A 21,902-nucleotide genomic window follows, 5' to 3' on the forward strand; every position below is an offset into this window, starting at 1 on the left:
TTCTACAATAGAGTGCCGAAGTTACAACGTCACTCTGTAGGCCAAAACGCGGAAGTGAGTTAGCATTTTAGCATTCCCGGACCGGTTCCCTCGCTCTAAAGCCTATGGGATTTTGAATTGGTTTTTGCTAGATCGCCTGAAATAAGGTCTGTGACGAACAAAGCCTCTAATATTTTCATGTTTTGATCTATGACATAGAACACACAGTTATAACCTGCTTGTGTTTTTTTAAACTTTATTGTGTCTGCTTGGGTTTTTTAAAAACTTTATATAGGCTTCAAAATGTATAAGGATTAACTTGTAAAGATTATCTTGATAGACAAAACATGTAAGGGTCACAAATCTTTGTTAAACACAGATCTTATTTTTTGCGATTTTCCAAAAGTCTATTGGGAAAATGCAGCTGTTCGACCGAGGGAACCCATGCGCCGCTAGCTTCCGAGTTGTCCTACAAAGTGACATCATCACTTCGGCACTCTATTACAAACGCTATAGAGTGCCGAAGTTATGACGTCACTTTGTAGGATAACTCGGAAGTTAGTGGCGCATGGGTTCCCTTGATCGAAAAGCTATGCATTTTCCCCATAGAGTTTTGGACAATCGCAAAAAAATAAGATCTGTGTTCAACAAATAGTAAACGCCTTTGGCTGTTGCCTTTTTCACACATTGCTTTGCGTTTAACTTCGTCATATAACCAAAGTCTTTGTGAAGGAGAACATTATGTAGGATTAGGAAAAGTAGATGTTTATTTGAGGGTACTTGAGAAAGTATTACAAGTTGAAAAAAGTCCATATTACACTCAGTAAGCTAGGAATTCATCCTTGAATGAAACTTTCTTAAAGGAACGTGTCTGTCATCTTCTATATAGACTTTAACTCATTAACGGCACGACACTCGTCAAACAAACTGATCTAGAAATTTTAAAAAGCATAAGCATTTCGGTTTAGCTTTTATTCGGCCCCTTAGCAGGACCTTTCTTCTTGGCAGAACCTTGTTTTTTAGGCTGGGATTTGCTGGCCTTCGGTTTGCCCTCTTGGGATTTTGGAGCCTTAGGTTTGGACGCTGGTGCTTTGGCTCCCTCAGATGCAGCCGCGGCTTTCTGAGCGTGCTCCTCTTTGAGGGGCTCTTGTTTGGGCAGTTCTGGTTCAGGTAGCTCAGGTTTAACAGCTTCATCTTTTTCCTCTTCTTTCATGACGGGCTTTGGCTGAGTGGATTCCTCTTCTGCTTTCGTCACCTCTTCCTTGCTTGGTTCTTCTTTTGCAGACTCTTGTTTTTCTGCCTGTTTTTCTGTGATCTCTGGTTGTAGAGGCTCTTGAGGAACTATGGATTCGATCTCAGGGATGGCTGGATCAGGATTTGTTGGTTCTAATGGCTTCTCTTTGTTTACAGTAACAAACTTTGGTTTGTTTTCTTCTGCAGTAGAGGGTTCCTCTTGTGTCGACTCCTGTTTTTCCATTGGTACAATGGACTCAAGTTGGGGTATCTCAGCAGTAGAGGGCTCCTCTTGTGTCCACTCCTGTTTTTCCGTTGGTACAATGGACTCAAGTTGGGGTGTCTCAGCAGTAGAGGGTTCCTCTTGTGTCGACTCCTGTTTTTCCGTTGGTTCGATGGACTCAAGTTGGGGTATCTCAGCAGTAGAGGGCTCCTCTTGTGTCGACTCCTGTTTTTCCATTGGTTCAATGGACTCAAGTTGGGGTGTCTCAGCGATCGCTGGATCCTCTTGTGCTGTCTCCTCTTCCTCACTATCCGATTCTACAGCATCATCTGCTATGGGTCTTATCAAGGAGGCTGCAAAATCCTGCAGACGGGCCTGTTCCACTCGCAGCCTCTCCATGTCTGCGGTGAACACGGGGTTGAGAGCCGGGATAGGAAGTTGAGCGAGCTCTGGAAGATCTTCTACTTGGGGCATGTCCATTTCAGGTGCTAAGGTCTCCTTTTCTGAATGTCGTATTTCTTTAATCTTGTCGTACAAACCTTTTCTTTCATTCTGCAGCACTCTGCACAGAGTTTCCAGACGGTCGATTTTTAAAGTGAAGAGCTCAAACTCCTTGCCCTTTTCTGATCTCTGTTGGAGTTGAGTTAATCAGTTAGGAAGTGCAAAGCTAATGCTCAAATATGGACAAGTCATGTGTGTGTGAGTTACCTCCTCAATCATTTCAACTAGAGCTTTATTGCAGCTTTCAAACCGGGTCTTCCATGTGCTTGACTCCTTTTCCAGCTTCTTCATCTTCTTTGTCATCTATTAACATGGAAATGTGATCAGCATTTTGTAAGAGGTATATGCCTTAAATAGACAAATACACTGTTCACAGCAACAACAATAAAAAAATCCTATTCCTAACAAGTATTTTTGTCTAATTTTCCCTTTTGAAATATCTAAAAATCCCTGAAGCAAGATACATGAGCTAGACACAACACTATAAGATATTAAGACGATCTATCTTTAATGTGAGTGTATTTTGCCTCACTGGCAGATTTGTTCAGTTGTTTTATGTGTAAACATGTGGGAAAAAAACGGACAGTACAAAGAGACAAAATACACTTTTAAAGAAACATTTTCTGGAAAAAAAGGCCTGATATCTTATGCAGGGTTGCTTCTCAAGTAAAATTCTCTAGTAAAATTTTTAAATATTTGTACTGGAAGAAAAATGACCAATTAAATGTCGTTTATTGCATTGTTTTCCTATTAATTGTCGGCCTCAGACTGTAAATATGTGCAACGCAACAAACCTTATCCATCTCCTGTTTGAAAGTGCCATATATCTCATTGCTTTTTGCTAATGTGTTCTGGAACTCGTCAAACTTCTGGGAGTACAACACAAGCTGGAAAAAAAAATCATTAGACTTAGCATCCTTCTGAAAATCTTTGGAAAATAATGTCTAAATTTATGTACAGTAAGAGAAACATGCATGACCAAGAATGTTAACATTTATACTGCATCAACTTGGCCTCCATCATTCAATTATTATATATCGATCTTTTTCACAGGTCTAGAATCCAACAAATTCATTCATTCATTGATTCATTGATTGATTCATTGATTGATTGATTGATTCATTCATTCATTCATTCATTCATTCATTCATTCATTCATTCATTCATTCATTCATTCATTCATTCAGGCCTAATGCAAAGATAATAATAGTATTTAATCCCTGATGTTGCACTGTAAACCAAACTGTTTAAATTAATTAAATGAAATGAGTTCAGTGCACTCAAATATTACTGAAAATTAATTCTAAAAAGTTACATGAACTTAAAATCGGAAAATGAAACTATAATTAATATAAGGAGATGTGTTAGTGTTTAATGTTCTGTTATGTTGGGATTTACAGGGTTTTCTGTTATGTTAAAGGTTTGTAGGGTTACCATTGTGGTGAAGAGTAGAGCCTGCGGTGAGGCTGCAAAACTTCAACATTAGCACATGCAAGTGCTTACTAGTTCAATATGATATTAATGTAAACAAACTGAAAATAGTTTATCCAAGATTTCAATTGAATTGTAATTAACATGTTTGTGTAATTCAAAATAAAATGGTAGTTCTACCTAATCTTTGAGTTAATCAGATTACTTAATTGTTTTGAAGTAATCGGTTTCCATGAATGTTTTGAGTATTCCAAACTTATCAGGTTTTGTGCACTTTATATGCACTCCATCTTTAATTAGTCAAGGCAAATGTTCCAATTAAAAAACAAAAAGCTTTAAATAAGTGAGCACTTCTGTAATGTAAAGCAGTACTTACATTTACTTATTATTCACAACAACAGCAGTGGTGAATCAATTCATCCAGGTCAAATTTAGTGTTTAGGCACTTGTGACAATGTATTTTATGACATATGTATAATGTAATTAGTTCATCTTTGTGGTAATTCAGAGAAATTACAAAATGAACGAACACAAAACGACATTTTTCATTGCAGCACTTTTATGATACTTTTGTAGCTGTAGACAACCTCAGTCCCTTATTCATTATCGTTGCATAAAAAAGCAATCAATATATTATTCAAAATTTCTGTTTTTGATTTCCACCGAAGAAAGGAATACATGCCTGTTTGGAACGACATGAGAGTGAGTAAACAATGAATCCGTTCATTTTGGGTACATTTTTTCTTTAGCACTTAAAAGTTTATTTTAAGAACTTCTGCTTTTTTCTGCAATTTATCCATCTCACCTGAAATGTATTTAACTGAAGTGCATTTAATGCGTTTGAACCTAAAGGATATCCATGAGCACTATAAATTGCCTTTTAAACTTGTTTGTGGTTTCTGTCTCATAGCTCAACGAGAGAAACGCCACCGCTAGAGAAGAGAGAGAGAGCAGGATTGTGGGTAATGCCACAGTGATAGATATTCACCTGAGCCTGCATGATTGTGTGCTGCTGTTTCAGCTCTTTAGTCTGTAGTTTCCACTCTGCAGCCTGAGTAAGTAACTGGTTAAACACAAGACACACACAAACAAGTGAGACCAAGAACTCGCCATTACCTGTTTCTTCATCTGTAACTCCTGCTCCCTCATTGTGTAGCATTTCTTTGTTTTTTCAATAGCATCTCTAAGCAACTAACAACATAAATGGTGAGATGTTAACATGTGGCACTTTCCAGTTTCATTTAAACATTGTTATAATCAGGGTCCAAAATTAACTTTTTGCCACACTTTAGAAAATGTACTAGTTAAAGATTTTAAACAACAGTTCAATTAAAAATTGACACAATATTGTCAACGTTGTCTGTTGTTGCTTAATTTTGCCAATGAAAATAGTTCCAAAAACAAAGCCACAGCAAAACTGTTGTGCATCTCCAAGCAACACAGCTGTTTACTGAATGAATACGTGGCTTTTAAAGGTCCCCTGACATGAAATTTTCACTTTCTGAGGTTTGTTAACATTAATATGAGTTCCTATAGCCTGTATATGGTCCACCAGTGGCTAGAAATTTCAATCGAAATGTAAACCGAACTTTGGCTAACTTTCTCTGCCTTTGAGAAAATGAAAGCTTAGACTCGCTGATCTTGAATCTCCTCCGTATGACTTCAAGATATCATCGCTTGCAAACGAGCGAGGAATGGTAGTTGATCAGTGTCGGATGTACAAATGAACACAAAAGCATTTAGTTCCTTCATCCGAGCCTCTGAAGAAACAATGGGCTGATTTTATATTTCTCTAGAAATGAAACAACTTCCCAAAGTTTTGTATGGTCCAAACATTTCATCGACGACTGTTTTTCCTCAATAGAGCCAATACTCGATTGAGCCACCAAGCAACAATTTCTGATGTGCAGCCTAATTGTTTAAGTTCAGACCGGTAATCGTTCTCTCAAAATCGTTCAATACTGTTAATGCATAAGTCAAGTTACTAAAATATCAACTTTTTATTTAGCTGACTGCTCAATTTGAAAGACATAATCATCATGTCAGTTTATCAGCAAGGGTCAGACTATCGTTCGTATAGATTGACTTAATATATTATGCTGCAGTTCCTTATAAAATGACCCCCATACTTGCATTTGTTAATTTTAGACCCTGCTTGTAAAGGAATTCCTTAAGCACATGCAAATGAATCTGTCTGCTCTTCATTTTACTCGAGGCAAATCTGAAGAGGTAGAACAGGAGATCTGTGTCTGTGTGTCTTACATATTCTTTCTCTCTCTTGTGCTTCTCTTCAGCTTGTCTGAGCAGTATGTTGGCTTCTTCCAGCTTGGCATCGGACACTTTCTGCTGTAGATCTCTGTGTTTGAAGATTTTCTCTAAAGTCTGCATAGAAAACACACAAGGAAGAGTATTTATTTAGACTTAAAAGGAACATATCAGATTTGGCTAAATGATTTTATTAATTACAAATATTTTATTTTACACCTCTCTTCTACTTATAATGATAGTAATGTTTTTGCACAAAAAGACTGTTTCTTAAAATGTTTTTTTTTTCTTTTCTAAAACTAACAACTATTTTCAAAAGAAGGATGTGTGACTAATTTTAACATATTTTTGTATAAAACCACATGCACGTGGAACCTTTTAAATAGATATCATCTGGAATTGAAAACAGGGCATATGGAATTGAATCGTCGTGTGTATGTTTTTCCAGCTTTGGTCGGTAGACAGTTCTTCATAGAAGCCTTTATCTGAATCAGTCCAGCTTTTGATTTTAACAATGACTTTTTTGTCTCTATCATGATGATACACCTCACAGTGTGAAACAGAACATTTTCCAGGATCAACATCCTTTGCTGTTCTTGGAACAGCTTTCGTTGTCAATCATTCTTTTAGAGATAAAATCAGAGGGTGGCAATTGGTGGAAGTTGTTTCATGTTCTTCTTGTGTAAATCACATTGAGTTTGATTCATGTCTCTACTTCAACCAGCTGAGGGCAGTAGAGACACACAGCACAATTTGATCTCGAGTCATTTAAATTTTTGCTCGACACAGACAGGGTCTGATTTACCCCAACACACAGCTGTGTGTGAGCAGTCTCTGTGGTACCCTTCAGGATGACAGATTGAGCTTAACTTCCCCACATCAGGCTTGTCATTCCACAGGCCGATCCTCATGTGATTAGATACAGAATACAAGGGTGTTCTACAAGGTGCAATATTCACTGTCAAACCGAGCGTGAATCACTAAGTCAAAGTAAAAAATAAATAAAGTATCTGCTATATACATATAGCAGGTTTAGAAAGTGTGAGGGTGTAGTTTCCTCTGCCTTATGTTGTGAAATTACAGCTCTGGCAGTTTCAAATTCTTAAATGGCCCATCCTTTTTATGCATATATGAGACTAAAAAATGCCTATACAAACACTACCCATCAACAGTTCAGAATAATTATGATTTAAAAATGAGTTTTTAGTAGAAATTTTTTTATGCTTACCAATAATGCATTTATTTGATAAAATAAATCAATCTATAAAATTGTTAAATAGGCTAAATTATTAGTAAAAAAAAAAAAAAATCATATTGTAATTTTTTTTTCCTGTAAATGGCAAAGCTGAATTTTCAGAAGTCATTATTTCAGTCTTCAGTGTCACATGATCTACCAGAAATCATTTGATTTGCTGCTCAAGAAACATTTCTCATTATTATCATTATCAATGTTGGAAATAATTGTGCTGATTCATATTTTTATGAAAACTGTGATAAGCTACCATGCAAACGTTTGGAATAAGATTCTTTTCAAAAAGAACAATAATTTAAAACTTTTAATCAGCAAGGATGCATTTAATTGACCATTGACAGCAAAGATATTAACGTTACCAAAAGATTTCTATTTCAAATAAATGCTGAACTTTATTAATCAAAATATCCATTTTTTTTGTCCCGGTATAAACACGGTTCACGATTATTAATAATTGAGCAACAATAACAATTAATGTTATTTTAGCACCAAATCAGAATGATTTCTGAAGGATCACATGACACTGAAAACTGGAGTAATGATGGTGAAAATTCAGCTTTGGAATAATCCATCACAGGAATAAATTACTTTTTTTTTAATTATTTATATATATATATATATATATATATATATATATATATATATATATATATATTTTTTTTTTTTTTCTGTTTTTTCTGTTTTTTTCTGTCAGTAGTGTAGTGTAAGTTTGGTAAATTTTTCAGGTAGACCAGTACAAAATCCAATCGGATGCATTTTCAAATTACAATCACTTTTGGTGCACTCATTCTTGTGCCAAAATCTAATCTCGGCTATACCATGGGGGTGCAGCTTTAAATGGATTTGATGTGTTAGATATTGTAGTGTTTGAAATGGTCAATTCATTTAGCTAGCTTTCGCTGTATACACTGGCTGCACAGGTTTTCGGTCTGCTTCACATGACAAGCACATATTTATTTTGGGGCCCATATTAACAGGTTACAGTATTCGCACTGCCTGTGTAAACAGCACAATGGTGTGTGGCAGAGCTTCTGTTATGCTGCAGAAACACTGATGATAGGTGGACCTGCTGTGGATTTCCAGACTAGATTTGATGTGTTTGTATAGTCTCGTGTGTTTAATGTACCTCTTCTCGCCGCTCGTACTGCTCTATGATGGTCTTGAGTTTGCTGGCCAGCTCGCTGTTCTCTTGGCACAGCTTGTTGTTGCGGTTACTGTGTTGCTCGATCTGAGACTGAATGTCCACCAGCGTGCTCTGGAAATGAGTGCTGATCTCCTTCCGCTTCATTTCATCCTCCCGCATCCTTTGCATACTCTCCTCCTGCAGGGAGAAAGAGAGAAGGAAACGTGTGGGAAACATGTAGCCTTAAGATATGAAAGCAATAGATCTTGTGTGAGATGGGCAAATTATGTATTGTCTTTCATAGCATTCTGTAGTGGAGATGATATTATACACATTTGTGGGATAGAATGCCTGACTACTATTAAGGCTTATTTCATAGTTGACATTTTATGGTTCAATACATACGGTTAAGTAATATTTTGTATTATTTGAAATTATGAAAAGAAATGATAAAAAGAGTATAGAAAAGAGTAAAGAAAGCAATATTTAACTTGATTTTTTGTTTTTGTTTGTTTTCTTCCCTCACAAATGTGCATATTCTATCTCAGTCATGTTCATCATTAACTAAAACTACAAAATACTGAATATTTTTTAATTAAAATAAAGTAAATTATAAATATTAACTGAAAAACTTCAACTGAAAAATTGAACTACTAAGTACTATAATTACTGAAATAATATTTAATCAAAGCTAAATTATACTAATTAAAAAAAACGAATATAAATGACTTATAGAAAAATAAAACTAATTAAAATGTTAATAAATACATAATAGTGTATAAATAATACTAAAATAACATTAAACATGTAGATACATTTTTTTTTATAAAATTTAATTAGAGACAAAATTATTGATTGTGAATAAGGGACAACCTTTTGGAAGTGGCTTTCACCACATTATTTGATATAGTGGAGAATGACAGGAAAGAGGGAATGGACATGTTATAGGCTGGACTTGAACCTGAGTGGTCCACATGAGTACCATAGCTCAAATTGTCCAAAGCCAGTCCACTAACCGTTACTCCACATTAGCACCAACAAAAAGGTCATCTTTGAACTGCACTATACCTTACAAGGGCTGAGTGTGAAGACTAGCTTATGAGCATATTAATAACAAATGGTGTTAATGACATATCATGCTCTGAAGATCTAAATTTGCGTAACGAGATAAACAATATCATCTTTTTTTAGTATCTCGGATTGGACGTGTGATTGCTAAACAGGGCTGCCATCCCATGTGTGCGCTCTGTAAACATGAGCTCCTGTTTCAGAGACGCCGGCTTCCTGACTCAGCTAATCGTAAGGAATCCAAGCATTCAGCGTTCCTCTCAAGGGCTGAAGCTGTTTGCTTGCCTGTGTTTACACATGGCATGAGTCTCAAGCTCCCATCTGGGAAAGGTGAAGCTGTTCTACCAATACGCAAGCTCATTAGGGAGGTGAATCGTGAGCACAAGGGAAATAACCCCGGATTAAATGTAATTTACTGTCATCATAGCCGAGAGTCGCACCTACACACAGGGCTTAGATGTTCTTTTCTGACCTGCTCACTAATGGCTTCCATAATATTTGAATAATATTGATTGGGGAGGGAACAAGGTCAAAGCCAGCCTCTAGGGAGGGATAGAATCAACTTCCAAAGACACGCAGAGTTTATATTAGTGCAAGAGTTTAATATCTTCAATGACCGGAGGAAGACAAAAAAAAAAAAAAAAAAAAACATGATTAGAGAGCTTCTCTCCAAGTCACTAAGCTGGGTTCCGCCATGGAGTACAAAAAAAAAAAAAAAAAAACTTAAAATAAAAAGGCATTTGCACATTTTTATGAAATTCTGAATTGTGTGATATCAACTCGGAATTTGTGGAAAAAAGTCGGAATTGAGAGACATAAACTTTCAATCGCAAGAGAATCTATATCTTAGTCTTATATCTTGCGATTCTGACTACCATTTTTTAATTTTGAGATAAAAACTTACAAAAAAGTTGAGGATTCCAACGTATTCTCATTCTAGGGCGTCATATAGTGGCGCTTTTGACAATGCGTGTACATCCAACGCACATGGCACCCTTTAGCATCAATATAACACGCACAGAGTATGGGTAGGGTTAGGGTTAGACCACTAGGAGGCGCCTTCTGCCCCATATGTACAGTACTTAAAAATGTATTTCAACTTTACTTGAGTATGCTTAATAATTTTAACTTGAAGTATACTTATTTGTTGTAAAGGAACTCACACTTTTTTTCTTGCAATTGCCAGTTTATATCTCTCACTCTGACCTTTTTTTATTTTTTATGTCTGGAAACAATCTTCCATATACGTTAGTTTAGACCATTGAATTCAACATGGATGAAAACCAAGCTGTGAGAGATACGCACTATATAAAGGTCCTAAATCATGTAATTTTCTCGAAACTTTTAAATCTGTTTTAAGGAGTTATTGTGTATTGAGTTTTTGTCATTTCGGAAAGAAGTTTCATCAGCTTAACTATTGGTATGTTGTTAAACAACAGTAACATTTGAACGCACTGTAATTCTACCCCTCGCAGCCTCGTTTTCATTCCTGTCAAAATTGAAATATGTGCTACCCTGACTAAGGAACACTCGCAATTATCTTGAAATTATGGATCGTAATCTCACAATTGTGAGGGAAAAATGTGTCGGTATGAATGTGCTGGGACAGAAACCGCTACCTTTTCTTACAACGTCCTCCAGCACCTGTTCAGTGAATAGTACAAATAGGCTGAAATCAGGTTATCAACCACAGAGAAAATGGCTCCAGGTGCTTTACACAAGATTCGTAACATCTTTCATATTACGTAAACATTCACCGAATGGAGGTGAAATTGTTCTTGGAAGGGAACATAATTGTTTGGCAGAGTGAAAAGGCATGAGTAGACCACTATAGCTGACAAATGGAAGCATTTCATGTGCTGAATGGTTTTTGTAAAATAACAAATATGAAAGCTCAGCTGAGAGAGGCCTTCACAAATTAGTTTGCAGCTCTTTATATTCTGAACCGTATAAATCGGCCTTAAACTCAGCTCCTGGAGAGCCACTGTCTTGCAGAGTTTAGGTCCAACCAGCTTCCTGGAAGTTTCTAGTAATCCTGAAGGCGGGTTATTTGTAAGCAACTATTTGTGTCAGTGTAAAATAAACAGTGATGGACATGTAGAAATTAAAGTTCAAGCTCCAATCTCCTGGCAAAAATTCCCCCCAAAAGTCTGTTGGTGCCTCAGGGACTACTTTGTTTGGAGAAGCTGTCAATCACAGCTATCAATCATGACGTCACATTACCGTTTTTATAGCATCAAATAACGAACTAATACCAAACATCTTTAAAAAAAAATCCAAACACTTAAATTTACATCAGCGTGAAAAAATGACAGAAATCATCTTTGGAAAGATGTGTTTGAAGTGTAATTTGATTGTTTTGTTTCCATCGCGACTTAATGGGAGGGCGAGATTTATGACGTATACTGGGACCACCTGTCGGCGATCGAGGCGTTTTTGCTACACTTTTCAGGACTTGTGCGGCACGCTTACCTAAAACCAGTTCAGGAAACTCCACCCACAGTCATTTCTAAAGATTTCATTGGTCATGTCAGTCACAGTGCTGATTGCCCACACCAAACACTAAACCCTAAGTAACCCTACCCTTCACCCTAACCTTAACCAATGAAATTAGCTATAGGGTGGTATTTCCGCTGAACTGCTTTGGGGGGAAAAATCGCGTATTCCGGACCTTGACAAGTTGGATCAGATGTGTTTAATTAGGGTTGGAGTGCAGAGTGTTTGAGGGGCCATTTTTAATGACATCGTTGTCAACCAAAAATGGAAAACGTTTTACGTTTTTTGGGGGCCTGAAACGCAAAGCTTTGAAAAACGGTTTCAAATTGCAAGTTTTTGAAAACAATACAATTTTTGTCTTCCTGCAGACTACAAAAATGCAAATTTGTGAAATCAGTGACATCATGTGCATGCTTATTACGTGTGCAGTCTATGTAGTTTTTTTTTTTTTTTTTTTTTACAAAGTGACATCACAAACTACTGGCCTGGCATGTATAATACTGTGTTTTTTCAATCGTTCTTGCTGGTCCGTGTGAACGGGGATAGTTTTGACAACGTTGTCGTCTGTACATAAAATTGCAATGGAAAAACGTTTTTGTTTTTAGTACATCGTTGTCATGTAAATGTACCCTCAGACAACTACATGCATAAGGAAGCCATTTATTTTTAAAGTGCTCCAGTATTCTGGACGCAACAAGCAAGCTGCGACCAATGAAGTCTGATTCTCGAGTGAATGACTTATAAACCTTTTCTTAAAGTGAATTAAAATCATACAGCACCAATGGTGAAGTCTGTGAAGATTTTTTTTTTTAATAAAAGCTCTAATTTAAATAAATATGGAAATCGTTTTAAGGAGTTGATTGCACTAAATCTATTATTCCGAATTCTGAAAAAACTCTTGTCTTGGGATGTATGTAGTCTCTAGCACCAACAGAACGGTAGAACAGGGAGGCCATGGCCTCTGCAGTGATTTGAGCCAGTGAGACATTCTCTTTGACTTTTGATTTATAAAAGAAGGGCAACTGCCATTGAAGCTCGGTAACACTATCCCTCTTGTCATAGTGACCTGTCAGCAGCGCTTTGAGTCTGAGAAGTCAGTGTGTGATCGAGGCAGAGACACAGGGACACAGCAGTAACGTCCCAATGGGCTCAAAGACACCGTTTCCTCAGTTAGAAGCTAAGTTGACTCATTCTCAGCAATCAAAACACTGAGAAACAAGATAACAGGACAACAAGTCAAGCTCAACAATTCTATCATGTCAAACAGGTCTATTGTTGTGGTGTTATCTAATTCAGATGAATACACCCCTGAATGGCACATAAAAACAAAATGATGTAATTCAAAAGCCAATGGTTCTTATATGATATCTCATCTTATGTCATCATCTCATCTCATGTTTCAAGTAAGTTTTTTTTTGTTAGGGATGGAAAAATGGAAACATTCCCCCAAAATACAGTATAATCAAAAATTAAACATTAGGCTTTTGTGGTCAACAAATTCATACGGCACTGCCTATTCAAAAAAAAAAAAAAAAAAAAATCAAAGAAAAATATTATGAAAGACATCCCTCATTGCTTGCCAAGGCTGCTTTTTTTTTTTTTTTTTTTACCAAAAATGTGGTAAAAACAGCAATATTGTGAATATTACTGGTTACCATATATTTTCAAGATTACAATTTAAAATATTTGTTTACTATTTTAATATATTTTAAAAATGTACTTTATTCCTGTGATGGCAAAGCTGAATCTTCTTAATACTTTCAATGTTGAAAAGAGTTGTGCTGCTTAATATTGAAAGAAAACAGTGATACATTTTTTTTTTCAAGATACTTCTTTTAAAGTCTAAAAGAACAGCATTTATTTGAAATGGAAATCTTATGTAAGATTATACATATATTTGCTGTTACTTTTGACTTTTGAAACTAATTTAACCAGAAAAAAAAAACAATCGTACTGACCCTGAAACTTTTAAATGGAATATGGAAATATGCATGTTCATTTTTTCTAAAAGAAGTAATGTACGTTTCTTATCACATATAGTTTGTTTCTTTTCTTTGAAGTGCAATAACGTTCTCTGCCTCTTTTAAAACAACTTTTAAGCAGATTTTTAGGTTGGGAAAAATACCAATGTAATTACCAATGTAACATAGCCTGACTTTGGATTTCTTCTAAGCTGTCAGTAGAGAGTGTTCTCACCTTCAGTGTCTTGTTATGTCTCTGAAGCTCCCTGCAGAGCATCTCCAGCTTGCTGCGGGCCAGGATGGCACGACTGTGCTCGAACTGAAGCTGATCTCTCTGCTTGACCAGAAGACCCTGTTTCTGCTGAAGCTGCTCCAGCTGTTTCTTCTCAGTCCTGTGTTCCTCCACCTGCCCGACATGCACAAAACACACGCAGGTGTGATCCATACATCATCTTACGCACCGCATTAACACCTCTGGCTGGTCTAAAGCTAGCTGCTTTAAATAATGTCTGTCTGGTTTTTCGGATGTTCTCAAGAGGATTTCGGAATGGCAGGATATAGACTTTTTCAAGGCCCAAAGTTTGCATATGTGGTTTTGTCAGAACTAGAATTACTTGTATTCTTCTGTCATACTTTCGGCTTTATGTGTCCCTGCCGCTATCTCTGTGTTCTGAAATTGAAGAGAGTGTTGTGGCTTTCTTGTGTGGCTTATGGCCTTGTGTTCAGACTCGCTTCAGCCCGAGGCTCCGTATATTTAGGTCATCGCAGTATCAGTGAAAGCACTCTTAACATCACACCAGGAGTTCTTTTATTTTCTCTCTGTGTCAATCCAGTTTGTGCTCTGTTTGTTTCCTCTTAACTGTCCTCTATGCATTGTTGTTGGCGGTGGTGAAAACTGTTCTCTCTCTCAGGTCTGGATACTCACCAGCTCGGTGTATTTCCTCAACACCATTTCCACTTTCTCTTCTGGTGAGCCGAGCTTGTTCAGACTTTGCAATAAGGATGCAGCGTCTTTACCTACAAGACAAGCGTTTTCCATTCAGATCAGAGAATGAAAAGATGAGCAGAAGCCCACAAGGGAGAGTTCTGCACGCAAGCTTCAAAATAAATCAATGGGAGAAGTGGTGAAATCACTGCGTGATCATTTTTACCATACGGTAAAACGGTTGAGAAAAGCAAACAAGGCTCAGCCTAAAGGGACAGTTAATCCACACATGAAAATTCTGACATTATTTATTCTTTCTCATGTTGTTCCAAACCTTTATGATTGTCTTTTTTCTATTGAAAGCTTAAAAATGACAAAAACTGTCATTAAAGCACTGTTAACCTATAGCTAACAAAAATATGTTCTAAGAACATTTAGCTTTCGTTGACATTTCTGTACGTCCTCTGAACGGTCAAAGTTTATTAAATGTTTTAAAACATTTTTATTGTTTATGCGAACATTCCATTTTATCATTTTGCGAATATTATGGAAATGTTAAATGTGAACGTTCTCTGAATATTCTGTAACATTTTAAGGAAACTTTCTGGAAAAGCGTTCCATGAATAATGTATAAATAACGATGTTGTCAGAAAGTAATTAAAGACAAAATAACTGAATGAACATTCTATTAAAATTATCGGAAGAACATTTGTGACCCTAGCCTAGACCACAAAACCAGTCACAAGTCGCATGGTATTTGTGTCAAAAGCCAACAATACATTGTATTGTTGTTTCAAAATGATTGATTTTTCTTTTATGCCAAAAGTCATTACACTGAAAATGCTAATAAGTTGATTGAACTCAGTTGATTTGAGTAAACTCGTTCCCTCAATTTAATTGAGTAATGGGGTCTCCCAAAACGTGCATATTTAAGTTTACTTAACTTGGTGCTTATGTAGATTTGACCTAAATTGTTTTGTTCACCAAACTTGACTATTATTTAATGTACTTCAACAATAAATCAATAGTGTTGATTTCAAGTAGCATATTTAAGCGTAGCGTAGTTAAGACTACGTTCCATGAAGCTAATTTGTAAGTTTCCTACTGTAAATATATAAAATACTTGGTGGATAGTATATAATTATATACTGTAGATATATAAAATAGTGGATGTAGCAAAAGCATGAACATAAATGGACAACTTTAAGGCGACTTTCTCAAAGTTTCGATTTTTTTGCACCCTCAGATTCCAGATTTTCAAATAATTGAGCAGCTTATTTATTCAACTTTCTGATTATATATAAATCTCAATTTCAAAAAATTGTGCCTGGGTTTGTGGTCACATTTGTTCATAGCTTTCAAACAAAGTTCTGAGAACATTCCCTGTTATTAAGTGACAAATAATTCACTGGTCGTTGAATGAATTGTTGATCCAGTTTACAAAACCAGTCTGAATGATTTATTCACAAATCTGGTTTAGTTCTCAAGTGCAATTCACTGACTGACTCACTGAATGATTCAGTTGAAAAATTCAATTTATCTTTGAATATTTTCACAACAAACTAATGCATCAAGGACACATTTATGATATTGTATGATGTATTTCTGGTACTTTTGTGTTGTGTTTTTTAAATCTTGAAATATTATCCTCCTGTTTATTGTAATTGAATTGAAATGAGTGACCAGTCCAATACTGTACTTTATTCGAATTTTCTCTTTCTGTGTTCCACGGAGGAAAGTCATGACAGGTTGGAACAACATAAGAGTGAATAAATGATGACAGGATTTTCATTCTTGTGTAAAATTTTCCTTTAAGCCCAAGAGCGTGGCAGAAAGAAAAAAAAGAGGTCAAGCAAGTGTGACTGTCAGTATTTTGATGGTGAAGTGGTCTTTAGTATTGACATGAGGACCCTTTTCTTGAGAATGGAAATTTTCCAAACAGTTGATTACTGCACTCTTGGCACTCAACCATCCTGCTGATAGAAAACCCAATCACTGTTTATGGCTCCATCTGTGTGATTGAGAGGTGCCACATACAATGTTATTTTTCAAACATAAAACAGTAATCAGTATTCTAACTGAAATCTCTGCAACGTGGGTCATTCAACAAAATGGATGCCATTTGTGTCACTCGACACTATGTTTAAATATTCGGAGTCAGTACGATTTTTTTTAAAGAAATTAATTTACTTAAATTTAGCAAGGATGCATTAAACCGATCAAAATTGACCGTAAATACGTTATTTCTATGTCAAATAAATGTTGTGCTTTTGATTTCTGATTTGATGAAGAAATTGTATCAGAGTTTACATGAAAGTTTTAAACAGAACAACTGTTTTTAACATTGATAATTATAGCAAAAAGTGTTTCTTGAGCACCAAATCTGATGTGGTTTGTCAATGTCAATGATTTACGAAGGATCATGTGACACTGAAGACTGGAGTAGCCTAATGATGCTGGAAATTCAGCTTTGATATCACAGGAATGAATGACATCTTTGAATATTTTAAAATAAAAATCAGTGAATTTAAATTGTAAAAATATGTCATAATATTTATGATCAAATAAATGCAGCCTTGATGAGGATAAGAGACTTTTTTCAAAAACATTAAAAAAAACTACCGCAAACTTTTGAACTGTAGTGTAAAGTTAACATGTGTTAATAGACATTTAATAGACTTTGAGAGGTTTAGTCTTTTAGTTTGTCTGATGTTTCATCTCAAGATGTTTGTCAAACTAACAGAGGAGAAGTGCAGATTCCTCACCCAGGCCCTTGAGGAGTTTCTTATCAGCTTTCTGCTCCTTCTCAGAAGCTTCTTTGGGCTCTGTGTTGTCATCAGCCTTTTTCTCCTCAGACTCCAGGATGGAGATCTGCTCCTGCATCAGGTTGGACGCTGCTCCATACGTGTTGATTATATCCTCAAGTTGCCTGCTGAAGTCCTCCATGGGGTCATTTGGCTGCTCCTCAATGCCATTGACTTGTTCATTGGCGCTCTCAAGGGTCTGGTCACTGCCCTCCATCATCTGCTGCAAAAATCAAGTTAAATATATCATAAAAGTGCTTCATAAGAATGCAGTTTGATTAGCAGAGGTAGAACAGCCAATTCCCTGATTGCACTCTTGGCTTGATGCTAAAATGAGAATGTTGAAATTAATGAGAAGTGATTATGCATTTCTTGTAGAGAGGTTTGATATGACTCCCTGAAATCACCAGCCACTGAACTGAAGACGGATGGCTTTTGGCCAGTCTGTGGTATACGTTTGCATTAAAAGAAGGAATTTGTGTTTGAAATTCATGAGGTTATTTGTAAGAAATGTGAATTCTAACATTTGATTAATGTAATGCCTCAGGCAGAAACAATCCTAATAGTAGAGTAGTGACTTTGCAGAAATATTTGCAGAAACTTAAAACTGAGACTTGGAAATAACTGAAGGGAAATTTTATTTTTTACAAAAATTTTAATTAATAAAATAATTTAATTTGTTCTATGTACTGTATTCATCTTATTTCTTTTTTTAAATGATTTATTTATTTTATTTTATGTACCAAGTTAACGATACTGTTGTATGGCGATATTATTCGTATAAATATACAGTATATATATACACTCTAAAAAATGCTGGGTTGTTTCAACCCAAATTTGGGTCAAATATGGACAAACTCGAATGTTGGGTTAAAAATGCAATTAAAAAAATTACAGTGAAAGTTGAAGTTTGGTTAAAATTAGAAATTACATTTTTAACACAACATTTGGGTTTGTCCATTTTGTACCCAAATTTAAGTTCATACAACCCATTGTTTAGAGTGTATATATATATATATATATATATATATAATATTGGTATACCACAGTATCGTTACATAGATAAAATAAAAATAATAATAGAAAAATAAGATGAAGTTTGGGGTCGGTAAGAGTGGCTGCGTTCGAAATCGCATACTGTGTGAGTAGGTACTATATTTAAAAAAGAACGTACTTCACGACCGTTAAAAAAGTACGTTCTATATAGTATGAATACGGTTAGTAGCCTATGAATGAGTCCGGACATACTACATGCGCCATGTTGTCGTCCAATGCATATGTGACGCTATATGACAAAACGGCGAAATACTACGCACATGGCAGCCGTTATCGTTAATATAACACGCGCTGTGATGGGTAGGTTTAGGTGTGGGGTAGGGTAGGGTAGTCTCATATTAACGCTAAAGGATTTATGACGCCTTGGGTTCGCGTGTTACATTAACGATAAAGGGTGCCATGTGCGTAGTATTTCGCCATTTTGTCATATAGCGTCACCTATATGACGCTAAAGGATGAGAACGGGCTGTGTTGTCAGTGACATACGCTGTCACAACAGTGCGAAATTTTAATTCCACTGACTGCACCAACTTCACGCTATTTTTAGTTCTGCTCTATTCGCCTACTGTTTTTCAAATTCTATGATTTTGGACATACTACTCTGCTCATGTACTGTTTTTCGCATGCTATATAGTAAGTGAATATTCGATTTCGGACACAGCTTCTATCTTATGCTCACCAAGACTGCATTTATTTGATCAATATACAATAAAACAGTAATAGTGTTATTGCCATATTATTACCATTTTAAAATAAAATAAAAAAGTTTTCTCTTTTAATATATGTAAGAAATAGAAATAGAGATCCTTAATGTCAAAGACGAATTTTCAGCAGCCATTACTCCAGTCTTTAGGTGTAACATGATCTTTTCAAAATCAATAAAATTATTCTAATATGTTGAATTGTTGCTCAAGAAATATTTTGAATGGTTGTGTGTGTAGCTTATAGAGATTTTTATTATTATCAATGGATCTTTTAAAAATTCTGTCTCTTAATATTTATTGTTTGTGATCTAGTCAGTGATAGCAACTCTAAAAAGAGTCGCATTTGATCTGTAAGTTGCCTCCACGTCGAGTGGACATCTGAAGAGAAGCAATGAGCCGCATGTGACACACAAGGCTGTGGGAGGGGGCGCAGAGAAAATAGCACAAATCACAGTGGCAGAGTATCACTGAGCCTCTAAATCTGATGTGTCACAGATAGCGCCAGACCTGAAGCCCTTCAGCTCAACACGGCTGATTTCATGTGGAATGAACTCTGAGATTCCAGAGGTTGTTTATGTCGAAGCTCTGTTGCTTATCAGGTTAAAATTATAGCCCTCTTTCCACCCCATGTGCATGTGTCCACTCCTCCTCCTATCCCATCACCCCTCCCCATTCAGCAACACGGCACCTGTTGTGAAGCCACAAGCTATTTTTGGACCCTTTAAATATGGACAAGCTATTTCTTATTCTTGCCACGTAGCTTCTGATGTCAATGATGGCAGTTTTACGCAAAGTGGAAAAAACAATGACTCTTCTAAACATCGGTATACCTTTAAAACAAGAGGCTAAGAGTGAACCACACAGTTTAGACTAACTTTGGGAAATGCAAACGACACGATTACTTTGCTCATCCGTTAAATTGAAAATGACAGAATTATTGCTTGGAGACTTTGTCTTCATATTGGGCTTACAAAAATCACAATGACGGAACCACACTATAAGGACTGGAACGAAATGTACAGCCAAGTGAAAACTAACTCGTATGTTCCTCAAAAACAAGTGTTGGACATTCAGGTCAACTCTTCAATAAAATAGAGAAGCTCAAGACTTACCCTACACGTGTCTGTTCAGGTTCGAATAGAAAAGGAAGACAATGAACCAGCCAGTCCACAGTTTTAGGAGAGTGACAGAGAGACCTGAGGAGGGTCCGCTATAGGACCCAAGACAACAGCTGACAACACGAGCCCCTCAAAATAACCTCCACTGGAACACCAATGGAAACGTTGTCCAAACACTCTGAATCAATTGGCCTGTCAAGAGCTTTCTACTCTGGCTTTTCAGGAAGACAGCTGAGAAGCTAATGTTGAAGGCTTAAAAAAAGAGTGCATATATGTTTTTGTTGAGTATGATATTTGATACATGATGAGGCTTAAATGGATTTTTATTGTGGGGGAAAACATAATGCAATGTAATGCTGACGAGCCTGATGTATCATATCTGATACTCGCATTTTAACATATAAATAAATTATGCATGGATAATCAAGTAAAGTTGCTTCAGTAAGTTGCTTCAGTCAGTAAGAAAATATTACTAACAATATAAAAGTCATTCTTGCATTTACTTTATTATAATTTTTTTTTTTTTTGGGGGGGGGATTATACTAAAAGGTCTTTTACTTACTAAAAAAGTATGATCAATCAGACGGCAGAAGGCATGTACATTGTGTATAACAGTTTTTTCAGCAAAGTTTTGATCATGTTATTAATATAGAGAAATTAGTGTAGGCTTTATAGGGTTAACATGCAAATCTGGGTGGCCCTCACAGTTATTGACTTGTACTGAATGCCTGACGACGAATTTCTTGTAACAATCTGCTTAGTATTGGGTGTTAACGGCTCCTATTAGCATTTATATCACATTTGTCCACCATAATTCCAGTCAATTGCGCTCTAATCACTCCAAATCATGCAAATGGAGAATTGTGAAGTGATTAGCATCAAACTCACTCCACCAAAAGTGTTTTTGTCTGCTCATTTCTAAATATTTGAGCATATTTAGAATGCAACTGCAAAACATGGCCACCCACCCATTCATTAAACAATGTCATGTGATCTTTAATGAATGACTTACAGTATGTAGTGCACTTTTACACTGATATTATCAATTTTGGGCATCAGAATCATTATTTTGCTATTTGCAATGGCACTTAGTAAAAGCCCAAATGAGTCTAAATTGTTGCGGGTCATGTTAAGGATTTGTAAAGAGTGGTGGGCGATAGTCTTTCTCTCTGATAATCCTCACCCGTGGCTTTTATTAGTGAATCTTTTAATCACCAGATAGAAATGATTTGACTTTGGCTCCAGGCTTCATTATTTCTCTCAGCCCCTGCATCTCAATTAATGATTGTAACGTCCTTGTTCATTGATAGGAGACACTGGATAGAATTGCGTTTGGTTCTCTTGCTTGGGTTTTTTGATAAACCTTGTCTCTTTAACCTTGAATCCCATTTTGCCGCAACTGTCAGCATGTTACAGAGCAGGAGGCAAGGACTTCGATTGATGTTTCTGGCCATGCAGGTTTTGTGATTAAATGCATAGATGGACTGGTATGAATGAGCGATACCGCTCAGAATTGCTCACTTCTTGGTTTTCATGACACAGGTCTCTTCTGACAAAGTCACAACAGAATCCTGCTTGTTTTTTTTGTTTTTTTTTTGCTTGAGGGTTCCTCTAAATGAGCTGCTGACTCATGCAGTCAAATTAAGTCAGATTTGTCCACTTCTCTTGCTTCGCTCTCCTATCTCTCAAGGTGCTGTCAAAAGCACAGATCCTTGGACTGTGTTGCTGGGACAGGAACGTCCACATATCCTGCATATCATCTT

The 21,902-nt window shown here is 36.3% G+C and overlaps 1 protein-coding gene across 1 annotated transcript; it reads right to left on the bottom strand.

Annotated features, from left to right (window-relative positions):
- Nucleotides 1–628: 628 nt before the first annotated feature.
- txlnba (taxilin beta a) lies at nt 629–20,235 on the bottom strand. The gene is made up of 10 exons (XM_039693322.2): nt 20,134–20,235; nt 17,223–17,484; nt 14,458–14,549; nt 13,768–13,938; nt 8,011–8,205; nt 5,630–5,749; nt 4,484–4,558; nt 2,731–2,823; nt 2,144–2,239; nt 629–2,065 (listed from the first exon to the last, which is right to left on the bottom strand). The coding sequence occupies exons 2-10, from the start codon at nt 17,479–17,481 to the stop codon at nt 944–946; spliced, it is 2,223 nt and encodes a 740-aa protein (XP_039549256.2). The 5' UTR covers nt 17,482–17,484; nt 20,134–20,235; the 3' UTR covers nt 629–943.
- Nucleotides 20,236–21,902: the final 1,667 nt, after the last annotated feature.

The sequence above is a fragment of the Pimephales promelas genome, chromosome 13 (genome assembly GCF_988280905.1).
Source record: "Pimephales promelas chromosome 13, fPimPro1.hap1.1, whole genome shotgun sequence".
NCBI lineage: Eukaryota > Metazoa > Chordata > Actinopteri > Cypriniformes > Leuciscidae > Pimephales > Pimephales promelas.